Raw genomic sequence first — 25,660 nt, 5'->3', positions numbered from 1 at the left:
CGGCGGCGGCGGCGGGCGCGATGGTGCGGCGCGGGCGGCGGCGGCGGCGGCGGCCGGCCGGTCGGAGGGCGGCGGCGGCGGGCCCGACGACGAGGGCGGCGGCGGCAGCGGCGAGCCGCGGCAAGGTGAGGCGGCCCGTCCCCGTGCGCGCCCCCTCCGCGCCGCAGGCCGCCCGCGCTGGGGCCCGGCCCGGCCGGCTGCCGCCACGTGGAGGAGCCGGGCCCGGGGCCGGGGCCGCCCGCGGGCCGGGGCGCTGGCGCTGGCGGCGGCCTTTGTTCGCCCCCGCGGCGCGGGGGAGGCGGCGCTGCCTGCCCCGCCGGCGCTGGCGGGGCTAAAAACGCCCCTCTCCCCCCCAGAACAGGCGCTGTTTCGGGGGCAGCGCGGGCCGTGGCGGGGCTCCCCGCATCCACGTGGCGCGGCGGGGCTGGTGCCTCACCGGGCCCGCGGCGGCGGCTCCTCCCCGGCGCGGCCCGGCGCGGCCCGGCCCGGCGCGGCGCGGCCGGTGTCGGCGTATCCGTGGCAGCCAGGCAGCGCGCCGGCGCCTTCGGGGGACCCGGGCGCTACCGGCCTGCGTAGCGCTTCGGATAAAGCCTGGAGCGTTGGCTTTGGCCTCCTGGAGGGGAGCTTTTCCGCGAAAAGCCGCCGCGGAAGGGTAGGAGTCGTGGCTTTCTGAAACGGAGCGCGTGTGTCCGCGGTTTGTGTCCTCGCAGATGCACAAGCGCCAGCGGGAATCGCCGGGACACTATGAGCGTTTGTGGCGTTGGACGCTTAGGACCGTCAGGCGCAGGCGTGCTGCCATCGGAGCGCCCGGTGTCCTCTTGTCCAAGGGCGACCTGCGCCTTGACGCGCGAGGCTGCTTGTGTGCTTGCAGTCTTCGTACATGCCGAGGGAGGGGGGTAAAACCAGTGTTTTAATTGCTTTTGTTGCCAGAAGGTTTGATTTTTATGTGGGTTTCTGTGAAAGAAGAATTGGGGGATGTCGTAGAGAGACTGAAGTGCTTGATGGCACCTGTGGCCTGCATGGTACTTTGTAAACTTTGCGCCTCTGTGTAGCCAGCTCCTGAGGTTCTCCGCCTGCAAAGTGGGGATAACAGCGCTGTAAAGTGCCGACTGCTTGGAAAGCACCGTGAGAACCTTTGATTGACAGGAAACAATAAACGTGAATAGCACTTGTCATACCTGATGCTGTAAAGAGAGGCTCTTGCTGTCTGGCAGGCACCTTTCTGCAATAGGTAAACGCTAGTAGGTTTCTTTTAAGGCTGAGCAAAGGAGAGAAAGATGCCACCTTTCCTCAGTGTTCTCCTGTTTTGAGCATGAGACTTGCCTGGAGAAGTTGTGGAATCGCCTTCTCTGGAGACATTCAAAATGCGCCTGGATACAACCCTCTGCAACGTGCCCTAGGTGACCCTGCATGAGCAGGAGGTTGGACTAGATGTTCTCCAGAGGTCTCTTCCAACCTCAGCCATTCTGTGATTCTTCGGTTCTTGTGGGAGCTTGTTTTTGACTGAGCAGGGCCTGTTGCCTTCCTGTGGCTCTGGCTCCTTTTTTTGCTGCACCGATCAGCAGCAGATTCGCTTCTGGCTGAAGCGGAAAGACGTAGGTTTCCTTGTCTCTCCAAAGTGATGTGCCACCTGGGACTAATATAAATGATTTTTGTACAGCAACTTCAGAAATTTGGAGTTTGTTAAAGGGGTGCTGATTAAGTAAGCTTCGGACGCTGGCAGCCCAAGTATGAAGGGGGGACCCGTCCCGTGCGTCAACAGTGTGGCAGTCTCTTGAACTGTGGTGCCTATTTCTGTTTGTACCGTTAAAGCATGCATAGTGCTCAACTCCTTAAGCCAGTGATGTTATGCAAAGCTGTTTTGCCTGGATCTCTGGGACTCTGAAGCAATTAGAAACCACAGATAAAAGCGATACTCTGGAATTAAGCAAAATTAATACAGAAGTAGTAGTTACTACTGTTTGGATCACTGAGGGATTAGATACTGCAAAAGAATAGCTGTAGCAGTAGGCAGCATTTGGGCTGTGTTTGTATGCTGGAAGGCTCGTAATTACATTGTCAGTGTTTTTGAAAAGTATGGGATAGATTTCAGGTAGCTACCTACAAAAGGTAATACTTTACCTTGTGCTTATGATAAATAGCTTGATGGTTTTGAACTTATTTAATTACTAGTTTAAGTAAAACAGTGTAGAAATGATGCTTTACTATTCTGAACATAGCCAAATTTACTAAAACTTCATGGAATACTTACATTTAGCAGTATGTTGACTAGGGTAAAAATGACCATAACTTTTCATAGGAAGGTGAACCACCCTGAAAGTCCCAGGAGACCTTGCTATGACAGGTAGACAGGCACAGGGATAATCCATCTTCAGCTTGGATGGAATCAAAGTGTTACTCAAAACTCCTAAAATGATGTGATGACCTGTATTTCTTTTCTTTTTCTTTTTCTTTCTTTTTTTTTAATCTTCTTTTGTCTGGTAACACTTTCTTGCTTTCCACTTTGTTACCACTGGGGCTGGGAATACTTTGTCATCCAGAAGGTTTCAGGGTTTTGTGCTCTGATGCTTTTGAGAAATTGCTGAAAAATCCTGGTATACTCCCTATTTCCTATCTTTCCTTTGTTTTGGGGAGGGGAAGGGGACAGGGGGTATCTGGTGCCTCAGACTGTTCAGATGGTATTCACAGTCAATATGACCGTGTGTGGTTGTGTGATTCCTCCCCGCCATCATGCGTGGCTTTGCTGCTCTCTGCCTTTCGTTTCTTTCTCAGAAGTTTGTGTGATGTTTAAAATGGAGCTGATGTACAGTGCGATTCACCACTGTGGTTCCAGGGGAGCAACTGGAGTCTTGACTTGCAAAAAGTTTGGGGTTTTTTGGTTTGGCAGCTACCAGCGTTCGGGCAGGGCCCTCTGTTCTCCTCACGCTGGTGGCAATTGTCAGCTGCTTCTCTGTCCGGTTGTTACTCGGGGGACGCGTGCTGAATGCAGTGCCTGTAGCCCTTGGGTAGCATCCCCGGGGGCTTGCCTGCATCGCAAGCCCTGAGCATCTCGAGAGGTCTCCACAGCACTGGTTGAAGATGTGATTTTAAACGCATTTTGTTTGTATAAATATTAATTTGAGATTAGACTAGGATGACTTCAGTTTGACTGAAATGAATAAATAAAAGATTTGAACATTACTGAAATTATTCATTATCTGCTTGAAATATGAGCGTCTATACATTGTGTAAACTTGAATGAGGGAAGGACATTTTTTTTGGTAGAAACAAAAATAGGGAATTTCCTTTCCTCCTGCTTTCTCATACTTTACATTCTCCTGATAGTGTTTTGTTACAGAAAAACATGCTAGGGTGGAATAATTGGCAATGAAGGCAATATTTAAAATGTGCAAGAGATATTTGTGGATATGGTTGACAGTGGAGTACAGATAACTTAATTTTCATGATTTCTACCAAAATAGAGGGTGTACATGCAAGCATTCTCTTTTTTTAGCCTGGCAGAGCACCAACGTGCAGAAGGGGAAGTTGCATTTGTTTTTGAAGTTGCATATATTTTGTATCAATAAGGCTGCTTTCTCAATTGAGATATTAGAATTCTTACTGTTGATGTGAAATGTAAAAAAATCTCACCCAAGGCTTTTCTTTTTCTTCTTGCTTAACAAGATAGGCAAAATTTGTGGGGTAGCAGTTAAAAAAAAAAAAAATCTTGTTTTGACTGCGGAGACATCAGGTGTGTTACTGTCTGTTGCTTGTGTTGAATACTGGAGTGAACGGTTTCTAATGTCTCCGCCAGCCTCATCTTCTGTCTTCATCATTCGTTGCTGTTCGTGGCAGGTCAGACAATTTGCTTGGGTGCAAATGAGCTAAATTCTCTCAATTCCTCTAGAACAGTAATTCTCTTCAGTCTACTTTTGGATGTGCTGGCGGTATTTTATTATTTCAGATTTAGAGAAGGGGAGTTAGAATTGAGGATATATTGAACTTTGATCTTTTGCTGAAAAAACATACTTAGGCTTCGTTGTTCTGGGAAGTGTTGGATTGTGTGCTGTTTATAGCAAGGAATATTTTCTTCTACTTTTGAAAAGTGACCTGTGGGTATTTTAAACAAGTAACTAGTTTATGTGCCAAAATAACTTAAGTCATTAGATATTATAACATTTTTTACAAGAAACGATATTTAGACTTTTTCAGCACCTATGAATTGTTCCCAGCTTTTACTATATTTTCAGTACTTATTTTTTTGGAACTAGTATCTTTGAAAAACATTATTTCTCAAGTTTCTACAGTATTCATGCAGACTTCTATTTTGTCTGAACCTGTGTTTTTTCGTGTTGAAATATTTTCTCTAATCAAACTTGAAATATTCAGCACCTCTCTGGCTTCTGGCTTCCTATCCTTTTCTTTTTCTTTTCTTTTCTTTTCTTTTCTTTTCTTTTCTTTTCTTTTCTTTTCTTTTCTTTTCTTTTCTTTTCTTTTCTTTTCTGAGAAGGTATAGTAGCAAAAAAACCCTCTCTTGAAGTGCCTGCTGTTTTGAAGTGCTTAGAATAGATTACTTTTATAACATGTGTGTTTAGGCAAATACATTTTTTCTTTCTTGGCATGTGTCTACTTTGTTGTCAGAGCTAAACTGATAGGATGTAATGCTGAATTAATTGGTTTCTAAATGTATTTTAATTAAAACATCAGGCTGAAAAAATCCACAAACTTCCAGGACTACACAAGAAATACAAGAATGCATCCTAGTAAAGGATTTTGGAGCTAGCTCACCTTTGATGTCAGTCTGCCTGCTGATGGCGAAGGACTCACACTGGCAGTACACTTGACACATGGTTTCTTGGATAGAAACACTGGCAATGAGGTGGAGGGTGAGAAGGATGCGGAGGTGTCTGGTGCAGGGTGAGCTGGATGTGCGTTCCTTGGCAAACTTCAATCAAGACTGTTTTGCAGAGTTGGTAAAGGCTTCTTTAAATGAGTAGAGGCACTGCTTTTTACAGCAAATTAGGAATTATACTTGAAGCCTAAGACCTGCACACATGTACAGAGCCAGAGTTATTCTTATATTCACATCCTGTTTGCTTCTAAGAGCTGCTTGAAACTGGACTTGTCTTGATCATGTTTCTTGACATAGGAACCAGGTGTTTTAGAAGTGCAAGTCTTAATTAGTCTTTTGTAAAATAGCTGTTGACACGTTTGAGATTTCTGCTTTAAATCTGGCAACGTTTGAAGCAGATAACTGAGACTTTGGTCAAGTTCAGTAATTTAGTATCACCCTTCTGATGAGCCATCATTTTCCTGTGCTTCTAAAAGGTGATGCTTCTTCTTCTTTTTTTTTTTTTTTTTTTTTTTTTTTTTTTTTTTTTAAGTACTACTGCCCTACAGGCTGCAAGACTAACTACATAACGTTGACAACATTGTACTGTATCTGGTCTTCACAGTAGGCAGTAAATAACTGGGCAGAATATTTTGAAGGAGCCAGAGGAGAAAAGGGCAGCTCACTGTGCTAAGAACACAGTTGTTGATGTGTGTTATCAGGGTGCCCTTTTAAAACTCCTGGGGTATGGCCACCCTACATGAATGAGGTGTTTTCTGTTATTAAATTAAGACATTTAGGTGGAAAGGAGACTCCTGAGCAATTGTATGAGACTGTGGGGAGCAGGTCACCAACTAAAAAGCTTTGAAGTTCTGCAGTAAGTTACTTAAATCAGTACTTCAGTATTTGGTAAAGATCAAAAAAAGGTCCTCAACTGGGAAATATTTTTTCTTTTTTTTCTTTGTTCAAAGTCAGTAATTACACCCCCATAATGGCTCCTCTGGTGCAGATGCAGAAGTAATAGACGGAGAAGAAGAAATTAGTTAGGCATACAGTAATCGCAGCAGTGGCTAACTCAGCAGCACAATAGCACAAGAACTAATGCAGTGGCTCCTGGAAGCAATTTATTCATAGCAACAAGGCTCGCGGCTCCTTGTATGTTTTTTCATCACGCCATTAAAATGCATAATGCTTCGTTTTTAACACTGCTCCATATTGAGTGTATTCCCTCACAGCGATGGAGCGGGACTCTGGCTGTTCCTTTGAAGAGGTGGGGCGAGGGAATAGCCAAAAGGACTCTAATAGGGACAGCATGACTTCTGCATCAGCATGCTGGATGGTGCTGTGATATGCCTGCAAGGGTCATTTGTTTACAGATGAATTGTGCTCTTGCTTAAGCCATTGTAAATCAGTTTTGAGTCTGTTTACGTCAGTTTTGTAAAAGCAGAGAAAGAATTTAAGCAAGAAATTAAGCCCGTATATGCCTGTTACTTATTTCAGTGAGTTGAGGCTTTGATCGGGATGCTGCTTCTTGTCCTAACAGAAATGGAGTTTTAACAGGAATGTTATTTTTAGAGAATGATTTGCCTAGGGGATGTTTGTCTTGGCACAAATAAAAAATACCAAAAAAAATTATTACACGAGGCCCTGAGCCTCTTGGTTGTCTGTGACAGTGGGCAAGTCCAGGCTACTCTCTATTTCTGAGTTCATCTTGGGGATGTTCTCCAGAGCTTGCAGTGCTAGGGACCTTCTCCTTTGGGCAAGAAGCATATCTTCCTCACCAGTCCGCTGTTGATCTCACTCGCTCACTATTTCTGAGATTTAATCAGAACAATGGAAATTCCACTTGCAGCCTTAGTGTACAAAATACAGTGAGGGAGGCTCTTTTTTAGTACAAGCAGTATGCATGAAATGTATGCCCCGTGGATATAGAATGTAAATGTTTCGTCCCCAGTGAGCAGTTCAGACACTTGTCGCCCTGAGCATTTCTGTGAATGGCAAAATGGTTTTGCAAGTGATACAAATATGCATAAAGATGTACTCTGAGGCTTAGGGTAGGAAATGGGCATTAATTAGGCAGTGCAAAATACCTCCTGCCTCGTTTTTCTAAGGTTGGATCTGTTCATCCTGTCCTTCCACACATACAATCCTAAAATAGCCTGGGTCAGAGCGGTCTGAAGGCTTCCTGATTGTCCTGTTACGAAGTGAGGCTTATCTGAAATGCCTGATAAAGTACTTGACCATGGGAAATGTTAGCGCTGGTGATACAAGTTTCCTTTGGTATTGAGACTGAACCTCTTGGACTCTTATGTCATGACTTTGGTCACTTCAGAAAGTGCCTGTGGCAGTGCTCCCTGGCTGGCTAAATCTTGGCCTTCAAGCAAACAAGAAGTATTCTTCATAAAGTGGGTTTTCACTTTCTTACCATGTGTCTCAAAATAAGTGCTGCATAATTAGTGACCAAAAAAAGAGTGTTTTTGTTTTATTTTTTTAATTAATAATTCCAAATTTTAGTTTTTGGAATTAGCTAAGTGTCTGTTAAAATATGTAAAATACCGTTACAAATAACATGATGAAATTTCATTTTACTTGTTCAGCCTTTGATTATGTTTGGAGGTGTGTTGCCTCACTTCTGATGGCCTCCTCCGTAAGAGGAGGAGTGGTAATGGTGTCACTGCTGACGAAGGGGACCCTGATCACGCTCTTGTGAAGATTAGGCATGCAGATATTCTTACATCTGAGAGGTGCACTGTTGAGGTGCATAGTTAAACATCTGCATATTGCACCCCCTCTCTAGTCCCAGATCTAGGAGTCTGTATTTAGGGATTAAAACAGTCTGTACGGAATTTCCTGGAGTTTAGCTAAATGAGATACAGTCTTGCTACACAGAATATTTCTTATACTTATTTCTACTTGAATAAGAGTGTAAAAATAAATGAAGTTTACCATTGCCAGTTTGAGTTTTCCTAGTAAATTGGCATGTCTGACTTTATCTTCTGTCTCATTTCGAATTGGAAGCAGATACCCAAAGATATGGCTGACATTTTTAATGCCCCCAGTGATGATGAAGATTTTCTGGGGTTTCAGGAAGATGCTCCCATACAGACATTGTTGTCAGAGGACAGCTGTGATAGTTTTGATTCATTGGAATCAGGCAAAAAGGTAGGAACAGATTTCCATGGCTTGGTTATGCTCATTTGGTACAGTAGTATTTCTCTGAGCCTACATCAAGACTGCACAAGCCATAACTTATAGCAAAAACTCAGAATCTGTAATCCTTTTATTAAAAATAAATGTAAATGAGCTTGGTATCCTTTTCAGAGTTTGGTTACTTTTTAACACTCTTTCATAATATAAAAAGGAAACTGGATTTCATTAGAGGATGAGCTTAAGTGAAATAGGTATCTATAACTCTTCAATACAGTATTTAAGAGAGAGAAAACAACCATCCAGCGGTAGCCTGCAATGGATGTATAAGACTAAGCAGCAATGCATTACAAGAGATGGGTATTGTGAGTATCACTGCAGATGGGCAGTGTTTGTTTCAGAAATTCATATCCTCCTACTGCTGCTTCTGTACTAAAATTGTTTTAATGGTGGTGACCCACAGAAAGCATTAATTCTTATTCTTATTTTGAGATTTGCTAATTCTGTGGTATTTTAGCGGTGAAATAGCTGATCATCATAATGATTTAGTATTTTTATGATTTAATTTTTATTTTTCTTTGAATTGGTTACAGGAAGAGAAGAGAAATGGTGTTCTGTCTTGGCTATCATAAAATTCAATTTTTCATTCTTTCCAAGCTTATAAGCTATAGCGAGAGATGGATTAATGTGCTAAATGATACTTGTGCCAGTTCTGTCCTAGCCGAGGTCTCTCCATTCCGTTAATAACAAAATTGAAAATGACTTCCTTTTTTTAGCCCACCAGGTTAGTACCTGGTAAAGAGATGATGAAGATGATGATCAGTGTTAGCAAAGGGATCAAACAAAATGAGTCTTGTATGAGCACGTACTCTTACTGGGACTTGTAAGCAAATGACACCCTGAAAGGCTTGTACAAAATGTGGAAGCCTTTTTTTTTTTGAGTAGAGCTGCAGTCTACAGTACGCAGAAAGATAGTTGCTAAGAAAAAGTGAAGTATTGTGGGCTCTAAATCATTTTTATAGTGTTGGTGCTCCACAGTGCTACTGGTAACTTCAGGAAACCAGGAGGTAGCCTGCTGTATTTTTGGATTTGTACAGAGTGTGAAGAATGATTAACGTAGAGATGGTGGTGGGGCAAACCTCGTGCAGAGGCTTTTACTTCTGCTACCCTTGTTTGGTGACTGCAGGCAAGTTATGTTAGTTTTCGGTGCTTTGGTTTCCCAGTTTGTCAAGTGAGGATTAATAATGGTCTCAGCTGCGGAGCATTTTAAAATCCTCTGACGAAAAATGCTGTGTAAGAGCTAGGTACTGTTAATTTAGTATGCGGTGCTGGGGAATCCACCCGGTATTTCTTGTCCACGAATGAGAGCTGTTCAGAATATAGAGCCAGCACAGACAGCTTCCTCGTCATTTCTGTTTCCCTTAGGCTGTGAGTAATTTTAACTTTCCAGCAGTATTGACCTTAACGTCTTTGCCTCTAAGCGGTACAGGAAAAGGCCACTTTTTGCCAGGTAACACTACTGCTATGAAAGACCGTAGGTGCGCTTGCTCTGTAGGAAACAAAATGGTTTGGGTGTGAAAGAGCAAAATGACGGGAAGTTAAGAAAAAATGATGCGGTGGTTAGAAAGCCAGGCACCTGCTTTGCGGGGCAATGAGTGGCACGTCACCTGGGGACAAATCAGGTGCTTCAGGTGGTCCCTGGATGGGGATGCACGAGTGCTTTTGCAAGTGTTGACTTCTGCGTGTCCGTTTTTCCGTGGGGCTTTCTGTAATCCTGTCCCTGTAATCTCCACACTTGGGTTTGAGTTTCAGTGGCTTCTCCCATAGGTAGTCCTGGGGTTTATTTTACCGTATGCAGACCATCCTTATAGGTGTAACACAGCATAGCTCGCGGTTTGTTACTTTCAGTCAGTTGAGCTGAGAAACAGGTCAAGAGTTTCCTCCACCCCCAACCATCAGTGTGAAATTGCATGGAAACATGGAACCCATACAAACTTGAGTTTTCCTCCAAGAAATGCAATTTAACTTTAAAGTAACTTCCCTATTGTGTTTGTTCCTTTCTCAAGCAGCTGCACTGCAGCTATCAACAAAAGAAAAAAGTAATTTTGCTTAGAGAAAACTCATTCCAATTACCCATAATAATTTGTAGATGTTTTAAGTGCAAAGAAACAGCATATGCTGTAGCTCCCCCTCCCATTCCCCTGTAAGTTTTTCCACTCATCTATTGTATCTGTTTTGCACCAGACATTATCTTAACCTAAAGAAGTCTGTAATTAAAGTCAGAGAAGGGAGGGAATTGAAAGGAGGAATAAAGATATTTAGCCAAGTGCCTCGTATGAAAGGTCATTTCTCTATCTTGTGTGGGAGGAAGAAATAGCAGACAAAAATTGGGGAAAAAAAACTTATCTTAAGTAAATGTTGCTGACTTTCAAAAGGCAGGTGTGGTATAACATGCGTACGTGCCTACCATGAACAAGTCTTTCAGAAGATTAATAGGGACAAATTGACAGATGCGCTAATACTGATTCAAATTAGAAGTATGGAATTAATTTTCTGATTTAGTGACTGCATTGTTTTTAAAGTGTCAGAGAAAACACTATATTTATGCCTTATCGGTATGTAATGTGTATGTCCTGGAAAGTGTTTTAAAGAGATTTTATTTGATTTTTCATGGAATGACTTTTTTTCTTACTAGTCTGACAGAAATTTGGGATCTGTCTAGCCAAGAACATCTTTGAATGATAAAAAAATAAACCACGGCACTAAAACAGAAATTTGAGTATTTAGAAGGTAGAGGGTTTTTAATTAGCCTATTTGAAGATCTTGGAGTTTTGTGTTGGCATCTGTTACTTTAGAATAGTATGACAGGGAACAGACTCCATCGCCAGGAGCCTTTAGTACCTCTGCAGCAAACCCAGAGAAGAATTTTGTTTCTACTCTTAATTTAAGAAAAGGAGGGTTTTTCTTACTGTGATGGTGTGTTGATTTCCTCTTTCCCCCCTTCTTCCTCCCCCCTTTGCCCCCCTTTTCCCCCTCCATGAGAAGCAGCTCAGTCAATCTCTTGTGCTCAAAATGAGGATTTTTTTTAATTTAAAAAGAATTGATGCTGAAATTCTAGATGTCTTCTATTTGTTTTCTTTTGACAAATATTGCCTGTTAAATGTTTTCACAGTACCTGCCATCTAGCTGATAGTTGTGTAAACCTTAGGAACTTCTTATTTTGACTGTGCATCACTACTTTATATATGACAGTCTTTCATAGCTACTGGTTGTTATTTTTACAGGATGCTCGAATGCAGTCCAGATACCTCACTGAGGAGTTGCAGAGGATTTTCACCGAAGACACGGACTCCGAAACTGAAGTGTTTGAAGGCTTTGCTTCAAGTGAGGTGGATGTGAACAAGAAACAAGTTCTGGTAAAGGCAGCACTATTGCAACACGTCTGTGCATGCACTCACTTACCTGTGAATGTATATATTGACTTCTTCTGCATAAACGTATTCTAGTAGGAATGTTTCTGATACACTATGATGTTCATTATTCATGCTGAAGAAAAATAAGTATTGTATGGAAAGGAAAGCTTAATTTAACGTAGTATGTCATAATAGAAAGAAGGACATCTCCCTATGCTTGTAGCATTAGGGGCTGACATTGCTGGGCAAGATTGTTCCTCTGAGCACAGCCAGCATGAAAATTTGTGCTGTCTGTACTCCAGATAATATTTAATATGTAGATATTGTGCTGGTCTTTGCAAAGGGAAAAGTCGCATGCTGTGACATTTTTAAATTTGTTGGTTTGGGTGAATTTAGAACAATGCCTTCAGGTGATGAGAGTGCTGCCTAGGATTAGTGATTAAAAACCAACCTTTTCTTGTGTCACAGCTGATAATATAATGTGGAATTCTTTCTGCATGTAGGCAGTAGAGTCGGATTTGAGTGATGAAGAACGTGGTAATTTATTGGGTAGCGAGGAAGAAGAGGAGGATAAGACAAAGAAGGTTTCCCCCAAGAGAAGAAGCTTTGGTCTTCGTGTTGCATTTCAGTTTCCCACCAGGAAGTCTTCTGAGAAAAAAGTGCCTGAACCAGCTTTTTCTAAGTTACCTTTTAAGGACAATAAAGACCTCACACCTCTTTCCAAAGAAATAAGTTCCAAGCGATGGCATAAACTAGAGGGCTCTGCTTCAGAATCTGAAGAAGACATTAAAGAAACACAGGAAGAAAATTCTAGTGCTTTGCTTAAAAGAGCTATGAATATTAAAGAAAATAAAGCCATGGTAAGACTTATAAGGAATATTTTGTTTTCTTGTTTCTGCATCTGAGTACTTAGGTTCAGCATACTTGAATTTTGGGGTTCTCGCAGGTGCTGTGCTGGGACTTCATATTCAAAACATGTCAGAAAAAGAAATAGCTGATCCCTTCATATGGTTCATAGTGTCATCTTCACAATAGCAGTTCTAATTTCTGCTGGTGACTGAGAACTCTATTTTAGTTACTAGTTGCAAATACTGCTAAAAAACCCAGGATCATACATGTAAGTTTTCAGTTGTGTGAGATGTGGTATTTACAGTAATACTTAGCTATATAGCCAGTGAGTGTGTGTGTGTGTGTGTGTACGTACGTACGTACGTACGTACCTGGGGGAGAAGAGAGAGACTCTGATCATCCCGTAACAACTTTTCCATCTGTTGTCCAGAATTCCTCCAACTCTCTCTGTGAAGGTTTGAGTCCTGAGCTTCTCCTTCAGTTTTGGGTGTGTTGGCTTGCAGCTCTCAAGTAAAAACTTGGTTTAGTTTTGTATTTATTTCTAATCTATCTTGTTTTTCTCACTGTTGTTGTGCTATTCTTGCTGCTGTTCCTTCTTACCTTCCAGCCTTCCTTGTAGTTCAGTCATTATTAAATTCATTAACATCCTAGTTACAAAACTGTAATGACATAAAATATATCTTAATAAATGCCACACAGAAGTATTAACTGAGAAGTGCTGCATTCACCTTTTAATCTTATGATTGCTGTGGCTGCCTCAGAGACAACTGCTAGCCAGTTCACCTCTGCTATTGCTGGCTTTTCTGAAGGTATCCTCACCCTGATCTTCTAGGACAAGTCATACTGTTGGACCTGTCAGTCACTGTTTCTCTTAAGAGGTAAATGTGCGTTTGGATCTTCCACATGGTACAACAGAATCTTCCTTCCTCCAAATTGCTTGTAGTGCTGCCTATACCGTGGCTGGGGGGATGGCCAGTGAGCTGAAGATTTTGCAGATGAGTGTGCCTATGTGTCCCTGGGTGTATATGCACAGAGAGGGAACTCAAAGAAAGCAGTTGGTATTTAACATTGTTGATTGCGGATTGCAGTGTTTGTGAAAGCAGCAGCAGCTCTCGTGCTGAGAAAAAAAGGAAGCTCCTTGTCATCATTACTAGGACCACAGTGAATCACAACAGTTTCCTTGTTGTTTCCTCACTGCTTAAGGGGACACTCATTTTGTCAGTTTGTTCACTTGCAAGAAGCATAGGTGTATCACCAGTTATTTAGTAAAATATCCCACAGAGAACCTCTTACAGTCTTTTGATACAGCTTAGATTATCGCCTATGTTGCCAAGGACATCTGCTCTACCTTTTTCCCCTCCTGAACTGTGAATTTCTCATTATCTGTCGTAGCTGCCACAAGCATGATGTAACACTTCACTGCTGTTTTTGACAACATTGGATATAATTCTAGCAGCATGACTCCAGTAAGAGTCAATGGGAGCTGCAGAGTTCAAACCAGAGTTTTGCTCATTCAGGGATAAATGAGTCCCCCTTAAATGAAATGCCTGCAGAAAGGTTTCATGCAATAAGATTTAATGTATTTATAATAATTCAGAGTGCATGTGAAGGGAGTGGATGATGCATGTCCAATATTTTCAACTTTACAATGAGTTTTCAATATAATATTATTGTTCCTTTCAGCTTGCCCAGCTATTAGCAGAATTGAATTCCATACCTGACTTATTTCCAGTGAAAACACCCACCTCAACTCCTTCGGTAAGTCTCCATGACAGACTACAGATGACAGGTATTTTTGCCAAACTTACTATTAATTTATTCCCTGATGAAACACCTTTACCACGTTCCATTTTGCTTTGGTTTTGGACACTTTATTTGTATGGACTTGCTATTTATCAGTATTTAGGTACCAGAAGTTTCATGGTAATGGAGTTTTATAGGATACTTTATAAGCAAATATATAGACCAAGATCAGGTGTTACTTCATCACTTTCGTCCCAGAACAACTTCTGAAATGCCAGACAGATGTCTGTTCATGCAAGAATGAGAAAGTTAACAGACGAGTAGTTGCTTTCCTTTGTGTTTAGATCCTGTTAATTTCCCTGTCATTGGCTTTTCTTTTAAAATCCACATTTCCCCATACAGCTCTGATGATGAAATTCAACCAGTCCAACATAAAAAATGGGATGATACTGTAGTTACCTTGAGCAGCTTTTGGTTTGAAGCAGAGGACTCCCAGCTCCTCTAGGATCTCCTTAAGTAATGTTAATCCGTAAGTCTTAGGAACTGAAGATAGTTGAGGAGGATATAGAGTTATTAAAACCATGTAAAACTGTTTTTATGATAATGTGGAAATAAATGATACAGTCTCTAAAAGGCTGGAACCTTGCAACTAGGTAAACGCTTATTATAGAATGTTAAAACATGTTTTTAATATATACATAAGCTTACTGTTTTTATTTAGTATCTTTTTTGAGGAGGGGGGAGGGCAGCAGGAATATACTAATTAGCTCTTCTGCTTGGCTTTTGATTTCTAGCACGTCTCCTTGTAATGTGAAAGTCTTTCACTTTAAGGAAATAATGAGAGAGTATGGTAGCTAGCAGAGTTACTTTCTACATCTTGTTTATGTTGCCAGATTTAATATGCTGATACTTCTATAGATGCCTTTATGGTAGGTGTCCCTGCGGGACTCCTGTTGTGTGAATTCAGTCCTGCAGTAATTGGCACGTATGATGACATTAAGAGGATACCTTGTGCCTTCCAGGAATGTAGGCAAGGACACTTCTTAATTGTCTTGCAGGGCCCTTTCAATTGAAAATTATAAAAGAAAATAATCTAGAACTTGAATTACTCCTTGAAGGTGTGTTCAAACTGCTATAGGGAGATCTGAAGTGTTGAAGATCGTGAACTGCTGAAGAACAATGAGAACTAGCTTCCACCTTAAAATGCTACCCATGAAAGTTGTATACTGTTTAGTGATGTTAATCAGTAAAGAATTTGCCTGTGAATGTGATCTTCTTACAGGAACAAAAAGTTATAGGATGTAGGGAAAAATTCTTAAGTATGCTAGAAATTGCTGAGGTTTGGTTTAAGAAATACAGTATGGAAGAAGAACAAATTGAATCATAATTGTACAAGTGTCAAGCAGAAATTTTGAGATAATTGCTGATGTTTAACACTGCAAACACTTGTTACTGGAAATTTTTTGTCTCTAGAAACAGAAGAAAATCCCAAGGAGGACATTTTCTGAAGGTCAGATAGAGCGTCGCATGAACCCAACCAGAAATGCTCGTCCACCAGAGAAGTTTGCCTTGGAAAAATTTACTGTGTCTGCTGCCAAATTTGCGGAACACTTCCGTAGCTACAGACAGCAAAACCTCTTGAAGAAAAGACTCAGTGTGGTATTTACCCAACTTTGATATCTCCAGCAATCAAGAATTAGGAAACATTCCTTTAAATGTTTGTCCAACACTTAGAACAGGCATAACATTTTGCAGAAAGTTAATGAGAACCTTTGGTTTGGGATTAGCTACCGAAAAAAATGTCTTGCAGGCTTTCTTGCCTCTGCTTTCATCCGTTGACTAGGCTCTATTTGTGAACTGTGTCTTATTCAAACATAACAAGGCAGTTTACTCATGTTCTAGCATTTATTTATTATCTGAAAATTGTTAGAGTCACACTGTGCAAGGCCTCAGAGTGGCAAGGCAGTGGGCCTGGTGGTGGTGGCAGGACAGATCTTCCTTATCTTCAAGCCAAGGAAAAAGTAGCCAGAACTGTTCTCTGGAGACAGCAGAGGGAAGATAGAGAGGAGTTATATAGCTGAACTTTGAATGAATGAAGGGAATACGCACCAGCCAACTGCTGATACACTGGTTAGCCATTCAGAGTTGCAGATTGTATTCTTCCTCATTTTTTAAAAAATCTCTTTTTGATACATTCATTTGCGTCTCTTGTTTTTCCTCCCTTTGGCCCATAGTACTTGCATGTTTTTATTCACTGTAGAGCCTTTATGAGGCAGACTGTTAAGTCTGTATCTGTACATGGTTGAGGCTGGATCCCAGCTCTGCTAATGGGAATAGCTGAAGCATTACAGAGGGAACTTGGCTATTAAAACAGTAGAGTAGCACTGAATGAGTACATGGTCTGGAAAATGAAGAGAAGAGAGCTGATCTAAAGTGAAGGACAAATAAGGTGTTAAAAATAGGGTAGGGGAAAGCTAAGGATTGGATGAGACATGTACATGAAATTTGAAGTCTCCTGAGAAGTGTGGATGATCTGTGCATCAGAGTCAAAGAAAAATACGTTTGGAAAAGAAAAAGACCACTTAACAGTGGGCAGAGGATTCTCTTTTCAAATAAGGAAAAGGATAGTAAGAAAGAGCTGAGTATGGTAGGTTTAGCCCAAAATTTTTTGTAAGTTTTTTTGCAGGGTATTAGAGATAGTTATTAGAGAAAGCCACAGGAGAGCATGGTAGGAGACTGAAAGAGCAAAGCGTGGGGGAAGTAGGTGGTTGTAGTTCCTTATTTTGAGGGGGAAGAAATATGCATGTGTGAAGAGATGTACTGGAGGTGTGCAGGGAATGCAAAGAAAAGGAGGTAGCAGTAACACGTGACAGGGACTTGTGGGAATAGAGGTAGCAAGGAGATAATTATGGGAAAGAAGAACCTACAACCAGAATAAACAGAGTAGAGAAAGAGTTGAGGAGGAGAGGGAGAGAAAGATGGAAAACCCAGCTCTATTACCTGTTCTTCCCTTGGTCCCCAGTCCTGTAGTTCACCCCCTCTGGCCTGCATATCCATTCTGAAAGAAAGAATTTGTCACCAATGGTGGTGACAGAGTCTTCATGCCACCGAACAAAGGTGTTGAGATGAATTTGTTTAGCAGGGAGATTGTGGAGTGCGCAAAAGAAGGAGGTCATCGAAGTACTCATCTTACCGTTCCGCAAAGGATATTACTGAAGAGGACTTGGACAACATTGCAATCACGGTTAAAGACAAAATCTATGATAAAGTTCTAGTAAGTGGCTGTTATTTTCTTTATGCTGTACATTCACTCTAAATTAGAATTATTTTTCAGTTCATCTGGTCTTGCTAAAAGATGTCCTTCCTGAAGTTCTGGAGAGTGCAGTCCTGCATTATCACATTGTGCAAGTACAGCTTGAAAGCTTTGCCAAGCTTCTGTGGGCTTGCCCCTGCTGGTTGCTATGCCCCACCACCTTTGGCTCTGCTAAGAAGTGCTGTTGAGACCAAGTCTTTCCTGCCACAGAGCTATTAAGTGGAAATTGATACAGCTACGACTCACCACTGATAAGAGTTGAGGTCCCATTTATCTTTCATTCTCACTTAACATTAATAACTGTTGATGCTATAGTTGTACCACTAAATAATACAGAGTCCTGCTGCTTCTTGTACCCCCAGAAATTACATTTCTGTAAGGGCTGGCTAGTTTCCAAAGCTGTGGATGAAAGTCTTCCTCCTTTCCTTCACATGATTTGACTATTATTATACTTGTATATTTAGCAGTCATAAAGATCTGGATGAGCATCTTATACGTTTCATGCCTTGTTATATTTGCAGAGGTGAGTCATGAGCTCATCTTCTGACTAGTTTTAGCTTTTTTCCTGAGAGAGAGGAAGGGAACAAAAATGCAACATAAGGTTTGTATTTTATGAGACTCTAAAGCAATTGAGGACAGGCACTTTCTCTATAAAGTCTATATATATCCCTAGCATATTTCCATGTGCTATATAATTGATCATCATAACAGAAGCTATGTTTTGTTACTAATATTTTCTTTGCTTAATTTGATTTGGATTTGGAGTTTGTGCTTTGCTGTCAGCAGAGAAGGGTATTGTAGGAGACTTTAACAAGAAGCATTTAAGAGGTCTTTCATAAATGTGCATTTCTCTTCCTTTCCAACTTTAGGGTAGTACTTGCCACCAGTGTCGACAAAAGACAATTGATACAAAGACAATCTGTCGTAACCAGGGCTGCGGAGGTGTAAGGGGACAGTTCTGTGGCCCTTGTCTCCGAAATCGATACGGTGAAGATGTGAAATCAGCACTGCTAGATCCAGTAAGTACATTTCTTTGACCTGGAAGGATAGTATACCTGTGTGGTTTTGTTAGTAAGCTGCGACAAGTTTAAAGTCATGATAAATGGTGTTCACTTTTTTGCCATAAAATGATCTATAGCACTATTAGGACTGACGCTGTTACCGGGATGCAGCTAGATTTGTTTTTATGCTTTCAGTAATGTAGCCTTGCAAAGCAGTTTGTCTCAGATCCTAATTTTTAAGTATGAGTAAAAGGGAGAATGATTCCTGAAAGTCTTGGTGTTGGCTCCCTTTCCTCTGTTACCCTGCAGAGTACATAGACTGTTGGCAGAGAGTGAGGCATATTGGTACGCAAACGCATTGCAATATAATCATTCTCTCTGAACTCTGCTTGTTTTCAGACTGCCTCTCTCCACCTGCTTTAGAGATAGTCCTCTGATCCAATCTAAAAGACTATGGAAAACTAGTGACAGCAATGTCCTGGCACAGTGAAGCAACAGCTACTATGCTGCAATGTGGAGATTTAGTATCTCCACCTGCATGTCCTGTTGTCAGACAGCTAGGAAAGGCATGGGTATATGTGTAATATGGTTTCAGGAATACTGTACTATGCCAGGCAGCCCTCTCTTAACAGATGTAATGAAATTTTAGTAACTGTGGGTACCCATCTCTTTTTGGAAGGTTCACCAGCCTAGCATGGGAAGTATCTATCATTAGGCAGTATTACAGTGCTTTTAGTCTATTAAATTAATATCGAGCAAGTCATTCAGTGAGCCTGAGTTGTCAGAGTAAGAAATATTCAAGCAAACAGACTAGAACTTAATCATTTCTTTAATCCTGAGAAATTTAAAGTGTAACAAGTTTGGTTGGCTGACTGATTCTGACTTTCACAATCTTGCTGTGAATAATGAAGTGCTAAGGAAGCCATGTGCTTGCCTGTTTGGGTAATGGGAAAGAGAATATAAACTTACTTACGATTTACCCTTAATCCTGCCCTTTCAGGACTGGATCTGTCCTCCATGTCGTGGAGTATGTAACTGCAGTTACTGTCGCAAGCGTGATGGTCGCTGTGCCACAGGCATGCTCATTCACCTGGCAAAGTTCTATGGCTACGACAACGTGAAAGAATACCTTGAAAGGTGAGAGCTTTACCTTGTGGTCAGCCTGTGAGCCTAAGCCTCACTCTGAAATTACTGCCTGAACTTGAGTTCTCTCAAAATATTTCTTTCAAAAGAAAGGTGTACAAGTCTCTCTTAGCTTGTCATTCTAAAATAACTTAGCTCAAGGTCTTTCAACTTCTGTTGAAACTGTGTGACATTAAACATAGCATGAGACTTAGTCTCTGTGACAGCAGATAACTCTTTGTAAAGGGTGTTTCTCTACTTTGGAGTCTCATTGAACATTGAGTATAAGTGGTTTTACTTCAACAAGAAATCGTCACTTTCTAGATTTTAAACCAGTATGAAACTTATGCTAGTTCCTTTTTAAAATATATAGCCTTTTAAATTATACTTTGGACTTATGTGGCCTGGGGCAGTTCCTGGACCTAGGCAAAAGTAAATTTCTGGACATCAGGTTTCTTCTAAGCTGAAACCAGCCTCCTCAAAGTGAGTCGCAGTCTGTGGGCAAACAGCTAATTTGCTTTGCAAAATGAAATGCTCTTCCATGTCTTGAAATCAATATTGATTGCTTCAGGCTTATAGTGGTGGTGTTTCGGAAGCTATCATTTTCAAAAATGGAAATACTGTGTTTATGGGGAATCTGAGTTTCCAAAAGCACTAACTATGTTTTCTCACATTTCTTCTAGTTTACAAAAACAACTGGCGGATGACAATTGAGAACACTGAACTCAAGCTGTGCCTGCAACTGGTTAATATGTAGACAAGTTTTGACTTTTAAAGTTTATTGCTATGTTTTATATAAGATAGAATTGTAGAGTATAGTATATGTATTTCTGCATTTAGAATTTTTTGATTGATTGGTCTTATGCAAAAGATCTCTCAGGAAAGCGTCTCAGTAGAGAAATCTATGTGTTCAGTTATGCACAGACCTGTACATCAAGTGGAATGGCACTCTTGAACCTTGAGTGGTTAATTTCTAATAGGGCTACACAACTACGTGATGGAAATGTTTGTAGATTTGAGCAATAACTTTTATTTATATGAACGTGAAAGTCAGCAGAAAGGTGTTTAACAACTACCTATAAAGCATACTGCCTCTTTAAAAACAACAACAACAACAACAAAACTCTCAAACCCTTGTGAATCTTTATGCTCAGGTCTGGAGCAACTTTCCAGTCATTGCTGTCTGAACTTATCTCTCCACCGCTTAGTTTATGGGCCTTGTCCCTGCAAAGAAGGGAGAAATGCTTTCATCTGAATGCCATTATATTCCAGCCAAACAGCCAAAGCTGATGCGACCTAGTAGTGGGAGGATGATTATTTTTTTTATTCCAAAGTGCAATTAACCACTGAAACGTGAAAGTGGAAGAGTGTTTTTTGTTTTTGTTTTTGTTTTTTTTTAAAAAAAGAAAAAAAAAGGAAAAAAGGGGGGGACACACTGTTTTTGTAAGTTCTATATTTAAAAAAAATTGTCAGTTTCATCCCAATAAAGAAAAAAGATTGCTCACCAGCAGTTTTTCCATGTGAATGCACCTGCTGCCTGAGCCAGCCATCTTACAGTAATCACACTTGGTTTAAACAGTTTCCAGATTTTTTTTAAATATAATGCTTATTGGATATTGTTTTTAATATGTGCAGCCAAGTTTTTAGACAACTTTGTCTAAATGTAACATGTTTTTATTGTAGTCTGATTATGTTTAAATTTATGTAAGAAAGATAAGTTTCATTTTATGTAGGGAGAATAAAGAATAATCAAGAGAAACATTTCCGAGTCAAATCATACACTGAGCTGCTACGATGTTTCCCATTTACTTTCCCCTAACCAGTGTAATGAAGCAAGGCTTGCAGGTCAATAATCATTATATAGAGAACCCCCTGCACACAACATGAAAGATAAGGAAATAGCAACATAGAACACATGTATTTCACTGAGGAATGTGCTTTTGGGAGGCAAATCAACTGTGCTAGCTGATCGTGAAAAGTACTTATCAAGGCAGACTCTGAGAAAGCAGCATATACCACTGTAGGCTTGTAGTGCTAAACTGCTAAGAATACAGCTACTCCTGCCAGAACCCACTTAGCTGGCTTCCCTTTGCTTTTCAGATTAAAAGTCCAATTGTAAGTATGCTCTCTGCTTTTAGTTTTATATACTGGACACTTTTATTTTCCTTTTGATTCACTGGAATAGTCCTTACAAAAATGACTGGCATTGCTAGAGGCAGTTCATTGAGCCGGGCTTCAGCTATGGTCCCTAGTTGCAGATCCCACCTGGCTCCTGTAATACATGTAGGCACATAGTTTAAATGGTGTTCTGTAGTGCTACACCAGAACAATTTGGTTTTAAACAGTTGCTTATTGCTAAATATATTTGCGCAAATTATGTTTGAACATACAGTTTTAGTGTAGACTGTTGACCTGTTGTGCTTTATCGCTTTTATGAATGTAAAGATGAATGTGATGCTCAGAATAGCAGTTCACAATAGCACCTGCCTGGACAGGACTGCTGGTTTCATCAGCTTGCCCTTCGAATGACAGTAGTGACTAGAAACTACTCACAGCTGGGGCTTTGAGGACCTCGGAGGGTGCCTGTCAGAGTGGTTAAATTTTTTTCCTACTTTTCACTGGTCCAGAAGCTGGGGAATTACACTGAAGTGTAACTAGAGGTGGTGAGATAGTGGTGTTTTTTGTAGAGGGTGTGATAGAGGCGGTTTTTGTGGTGAGATAGTAAAGAGTTACTTCAGCAGTACAGAAGTGATCTTTCTTAACTCCAGTGAAGTACCTTGGCACTTTCTGAATGTTGCTAGGTTTGTTAAGTAAGTTCATTGTGTGTTGTGTTCTTCTAACATGAACCAGCATAGAAAAAAATGTAGTTGCAGATTGTTGTTGTTAAGAATGGTTCTGTAGCAACAAGAAATGTTTTATATTTGCAAATACCAACACAGACACAGAAACCACAGCTCACAAGGCTCCACGGCACCTCGTTCATAATCAGAGGAGAAAGGGATAGTATTGCCCTTTGAGTAACAGACACTGTAAAAGAAATCCTCTGAAAAAAGTTCAGGTTATCTTTTCAAAAGCAGTAGTCAAATGTCTTGTTCTTTACCACTCTGGCCTTCAACCTCACTCTCCCTATGTGTGTTAGCTTCTACACTAGCAACTCCCTTACAAAAGATTTGCTTTCATTTGGTTACCTTCAGGTCTAGTGAAGAGCATGAGTAATGATGTTTCTATAATTGCTAGAGTCAATCACCTTTCCTCTAATTAGCTTTAACTTAATTGACAAACTTTCTAAGTTAAAACTAAAATCTCCATTTAACTACAGGACTTAATTGTCATTCCTAAACTAGACACTTCAGTCTCAGAAAAATACAGCTTCAAAAGAGCAAGATACAATGCATGTCCTCTGAAAGTTCTGAAAAGAGTGGTTGGAGCTCAGTAGATGAGCTTCATATGGGGACTGCCTGCAACTGTGTTACTGCTCCTGCAGTAATTGACTGCCTGGAAGCTCTCATGAAAATTCTACTTGTAGTACACATGCATCACTTTTGTAGTACATATGCATTACTTGTTTTAGATGCGTCCTTATACCTCATGCTAATATAGATGTTACCAGGTATTTCCTTGTTTCTTGGTATGTTTCTCAAACAAGCTATGAGCACTATGGTCTAGCACATGAAAAAAATCTGAGTTATTTAGATCAGTCTGGTAGTCTTAATGTGTCCTTCTCAGGCCGGTTATGAACAAGCCTGAGACTGTCACTGGTCCGAGATTTTTTTTTTCCTTTGGCTTTTCATTGAAATAACACAAAAAAACTGCAACAGAACAACAACCACCCCCTTCCCTCCCCTCCCCAGCTTCTGGCAGTGGCTGAGGACTGCATTGCCATATAACTCAAAAGATGTCATGTCTCTCTGAGTCCCTGTTTAGAACAAGCCAGTGCCAACATACATTCTAGCCTTATGCTCTCTTCCCACCACCCTATCTATGCCTTGACAGGAGAAAAAAAAAAGAAAAAAAAAAAGTGATGAGAGAAAGTTTGGAGAGAGAGCAGGAGTGAAAACGTGATGAAGCTTCTCTGCAACCCTGGCACAAAACAAACAAGCCCCAGTTGGAGAGCCCTTCCACCACACAAGCAGCAGTGGCAGCAGCTGCCTGCCAGCCTGTCCACTGTCACGCTCCCCTTCTTTTGACTCCAGCCGCTGGCAGAGAGACCTACCCCACTGCCCATCCTCCCCCAGGGAATGATGGCAGCCGGACAGAGGTGTCCTGTGAGCTCTTGGCCATCTTTCCACCAAGGCAGCAAAGAACTGGCTGAGTGCCATCAGCAGCCACTCAGAATTTGAGATACAGCGTTACTGGGCTCTCAGGTGGCTTCAGTGTCCTCTTCCCGCTTCAGCATTCTCCTCTCTGCTTTAGGAGCCCTATAGACTTCTCTAGTTTTATTCTGTAATGGAATAGTATGTATAAATATATGCATATGTGTTGTGGATGTGGCAAGGATCAGCACGTTCAGTACACTGCTGAAGATTTGAATCCTCTATTGTAATAATAACTTTATGAAGAGACTGGCAGATGGTTTTCTTTTTCCACTTAGCCTGGTAACTGAGTTAATAACAAGGAATAAGACAGAATGGTACTGCTATGCACTATGCACTGAATTGGTTAAAGAATACTGACAGGAGAACACCATTAAACTTGAAAAACAGTACTACTCTTTAACTTTTTGTAAACTATGAAATTCAGCATTTATTTCCTTAGCTGCCTGTTTTCACACTTCTGAATAGACTGAAGAAGGGTTTGGGTTGTTCTTCTCTGTTTTCAAGAGATGATTATTCTGAAACCAATGAGTTTATCTGCAAGAGAATTAGGACTAGAGTATTTTAAAAAATGGGCTAAAACTGCTAGGATTCCCTGTTACAGAACAATGTTGTTGCCAGATAGATTCTGAAGAGATACTTGCAAAGAAGAAAAAAGGGTGCTGTTCCACTACAATGAATCATTACACCTAAGATGTTTTAACCTTAGTTTTCGTGCCTTTTTTTGTCATTTTCTTACTTTCTTCATTCAGCTTGAATGTTTGGTCTATTTTTTTTTTTTTTTTAATTTCAGCTAACTGCACTTAACAATCCAAACAAACAACATCACAAACATAGCTAAGACAATGGTAAAAAAAATAAAATCACTAAAGAAAAACAGCCTGGCATGAAACAATCAATCATCCTGGATCCTTAGAATAACCACTACTTACCTGCCAGAAAGGACTGAAGGCTGAACAAGCCAGAGCACCACACTACTGCTGGCAGCACAAGGTTCTGTGTCCAGTTGTCAAGTTCTCCGTATCTCCGTATCAGTAAACCTGAAAGAGAAGCATTAACAGCTTCTGCCTTAAACTGTTCTATGTGCTTTTTAGACAAAATAGAGCAGAGAATTCCACTGTAAGAGTATTATTCCTTTGTGTATGAAGAAGGTACATGGCTGAAGTAACCAGAAAGTATATGCTTACATAACCATAACATCATGTTTTAGTGGATTTTTTTTCTTTCCCAATTGTAGAAGGTGATTGGCACAAGACAGTTTGCTGGCCACAGTTAATGCGACTACGCACAATTGTGTTAACTTGTCTTCCTGAGGAGAAGCCTGAACGGGTACGACCATATTCACGCACCTTCAGAAATTTCAAAAAATTGGTAACAGTTGATACCTTCTTATATGCAAATTGTCTGATACCATCTTCAGAAGTGCACATCATAAACTTCCAAAATAAGGATGCGCAAAGTAAAAATCAGGAGTACCATAGTCAAGACAGAGACTCTCTGAATAAAGACATAGTGCAGCACACGTTTGTTCAGAGATACTTAAGTGATTTCCAAAAACACAGAGACTAAAACCAGTCTAGTTTAACTGCTTGTAAATGCTGGGAGCAGGGTAGGAGGAAAAGAATCCTGCAGCTTGCTGAACAGCCCTACCACTTATGGCAAAGCCTTGCTTCAGTGAAGTGCTTACTATTTCTGCAAAATTCACTTCAAAGTACAATTTACTTCTGTGAGTATGACCAGTTTTTCACAACAAATGGAATAAAGCTGCTACTTTTAGATCAGTAGAGTAACTCTGCACAGTAGCTAAACTGAATGTGTTACTGTTGGTAGATACTGCAGCATACTTGCCAGTGAGCAGGGCTGTGCTGGGTTGGATACGGTCGTTTAGTCCATGTGTCTGGCACAGCATCATAGAAAGAGTGCACACTGCAGCATTTCCACGTGAGAAG

At 40.9% G+C, this 25,660-nt stretch overlaps 1 protein-coding gene across 2 annotated transcripts; it reads left to right on the top strand.

Annotated features, from left to right (window-relative positions):
- The first annotated feature begins 64 nt into the window (after nt 1–64).
- Nucleotides 65–21,306, top strand: CDCA7L (cell division cycle associated 7 like). Of its 2 annotated transcripts, none has more exons than XM_062569212.1 (9): nt 65–125; nt 11,242–11,373; nt 11,874–12,230; nt 13,903–13,977; nt 15,436–15,621; nt 17,105–17,236; nt 18,145–18,294; nt 19,277–19,413; nt 20,082–21,306. In XM_062569212.1, the coding sequence occupies exons 2-9, from the start codon at nt 11,251–11,253 to the stop codon at nt 20,110–20,112; spliced, it is 1,191 nt and encodes a 396-aa protein (XP_062425196.1). In that variant the 5' UTR covers nt 65–125; nt 11,242–11,250; the 3' UTR covers nt 20,113–21,306. The 2 variants fall into 2 exon arrangements, with proteins under 2 accessions (XP_062425196.1, XP_062425195.1); XM_062569211.1 differs by having other exon boundaries at nt 17,102–17,236.
- Nucleotides 21,307–25,660: the final 4,354 nt, after the last annotated feature.

The sequence above is a fragment of the Rhea pennata genome, chromosome 2 (assembly GCF_028389875.1).
Source record: "Rhea pennata isolate bPtePen1 chromosome 2, bPtePen1.pri, whole genome shotgun sequence".
Taxonomy (NCBI): domain Eukaryota; kingdom Metazoa; phylum Chordata; class Aves; order Rheiformes; family Rheidae; genus Rhea; species Rhea pennata.
Note: the sequence above shows the minus strand (reverse complement) of the source record. Positions and strands in the feature narration are given on the sequence as shown.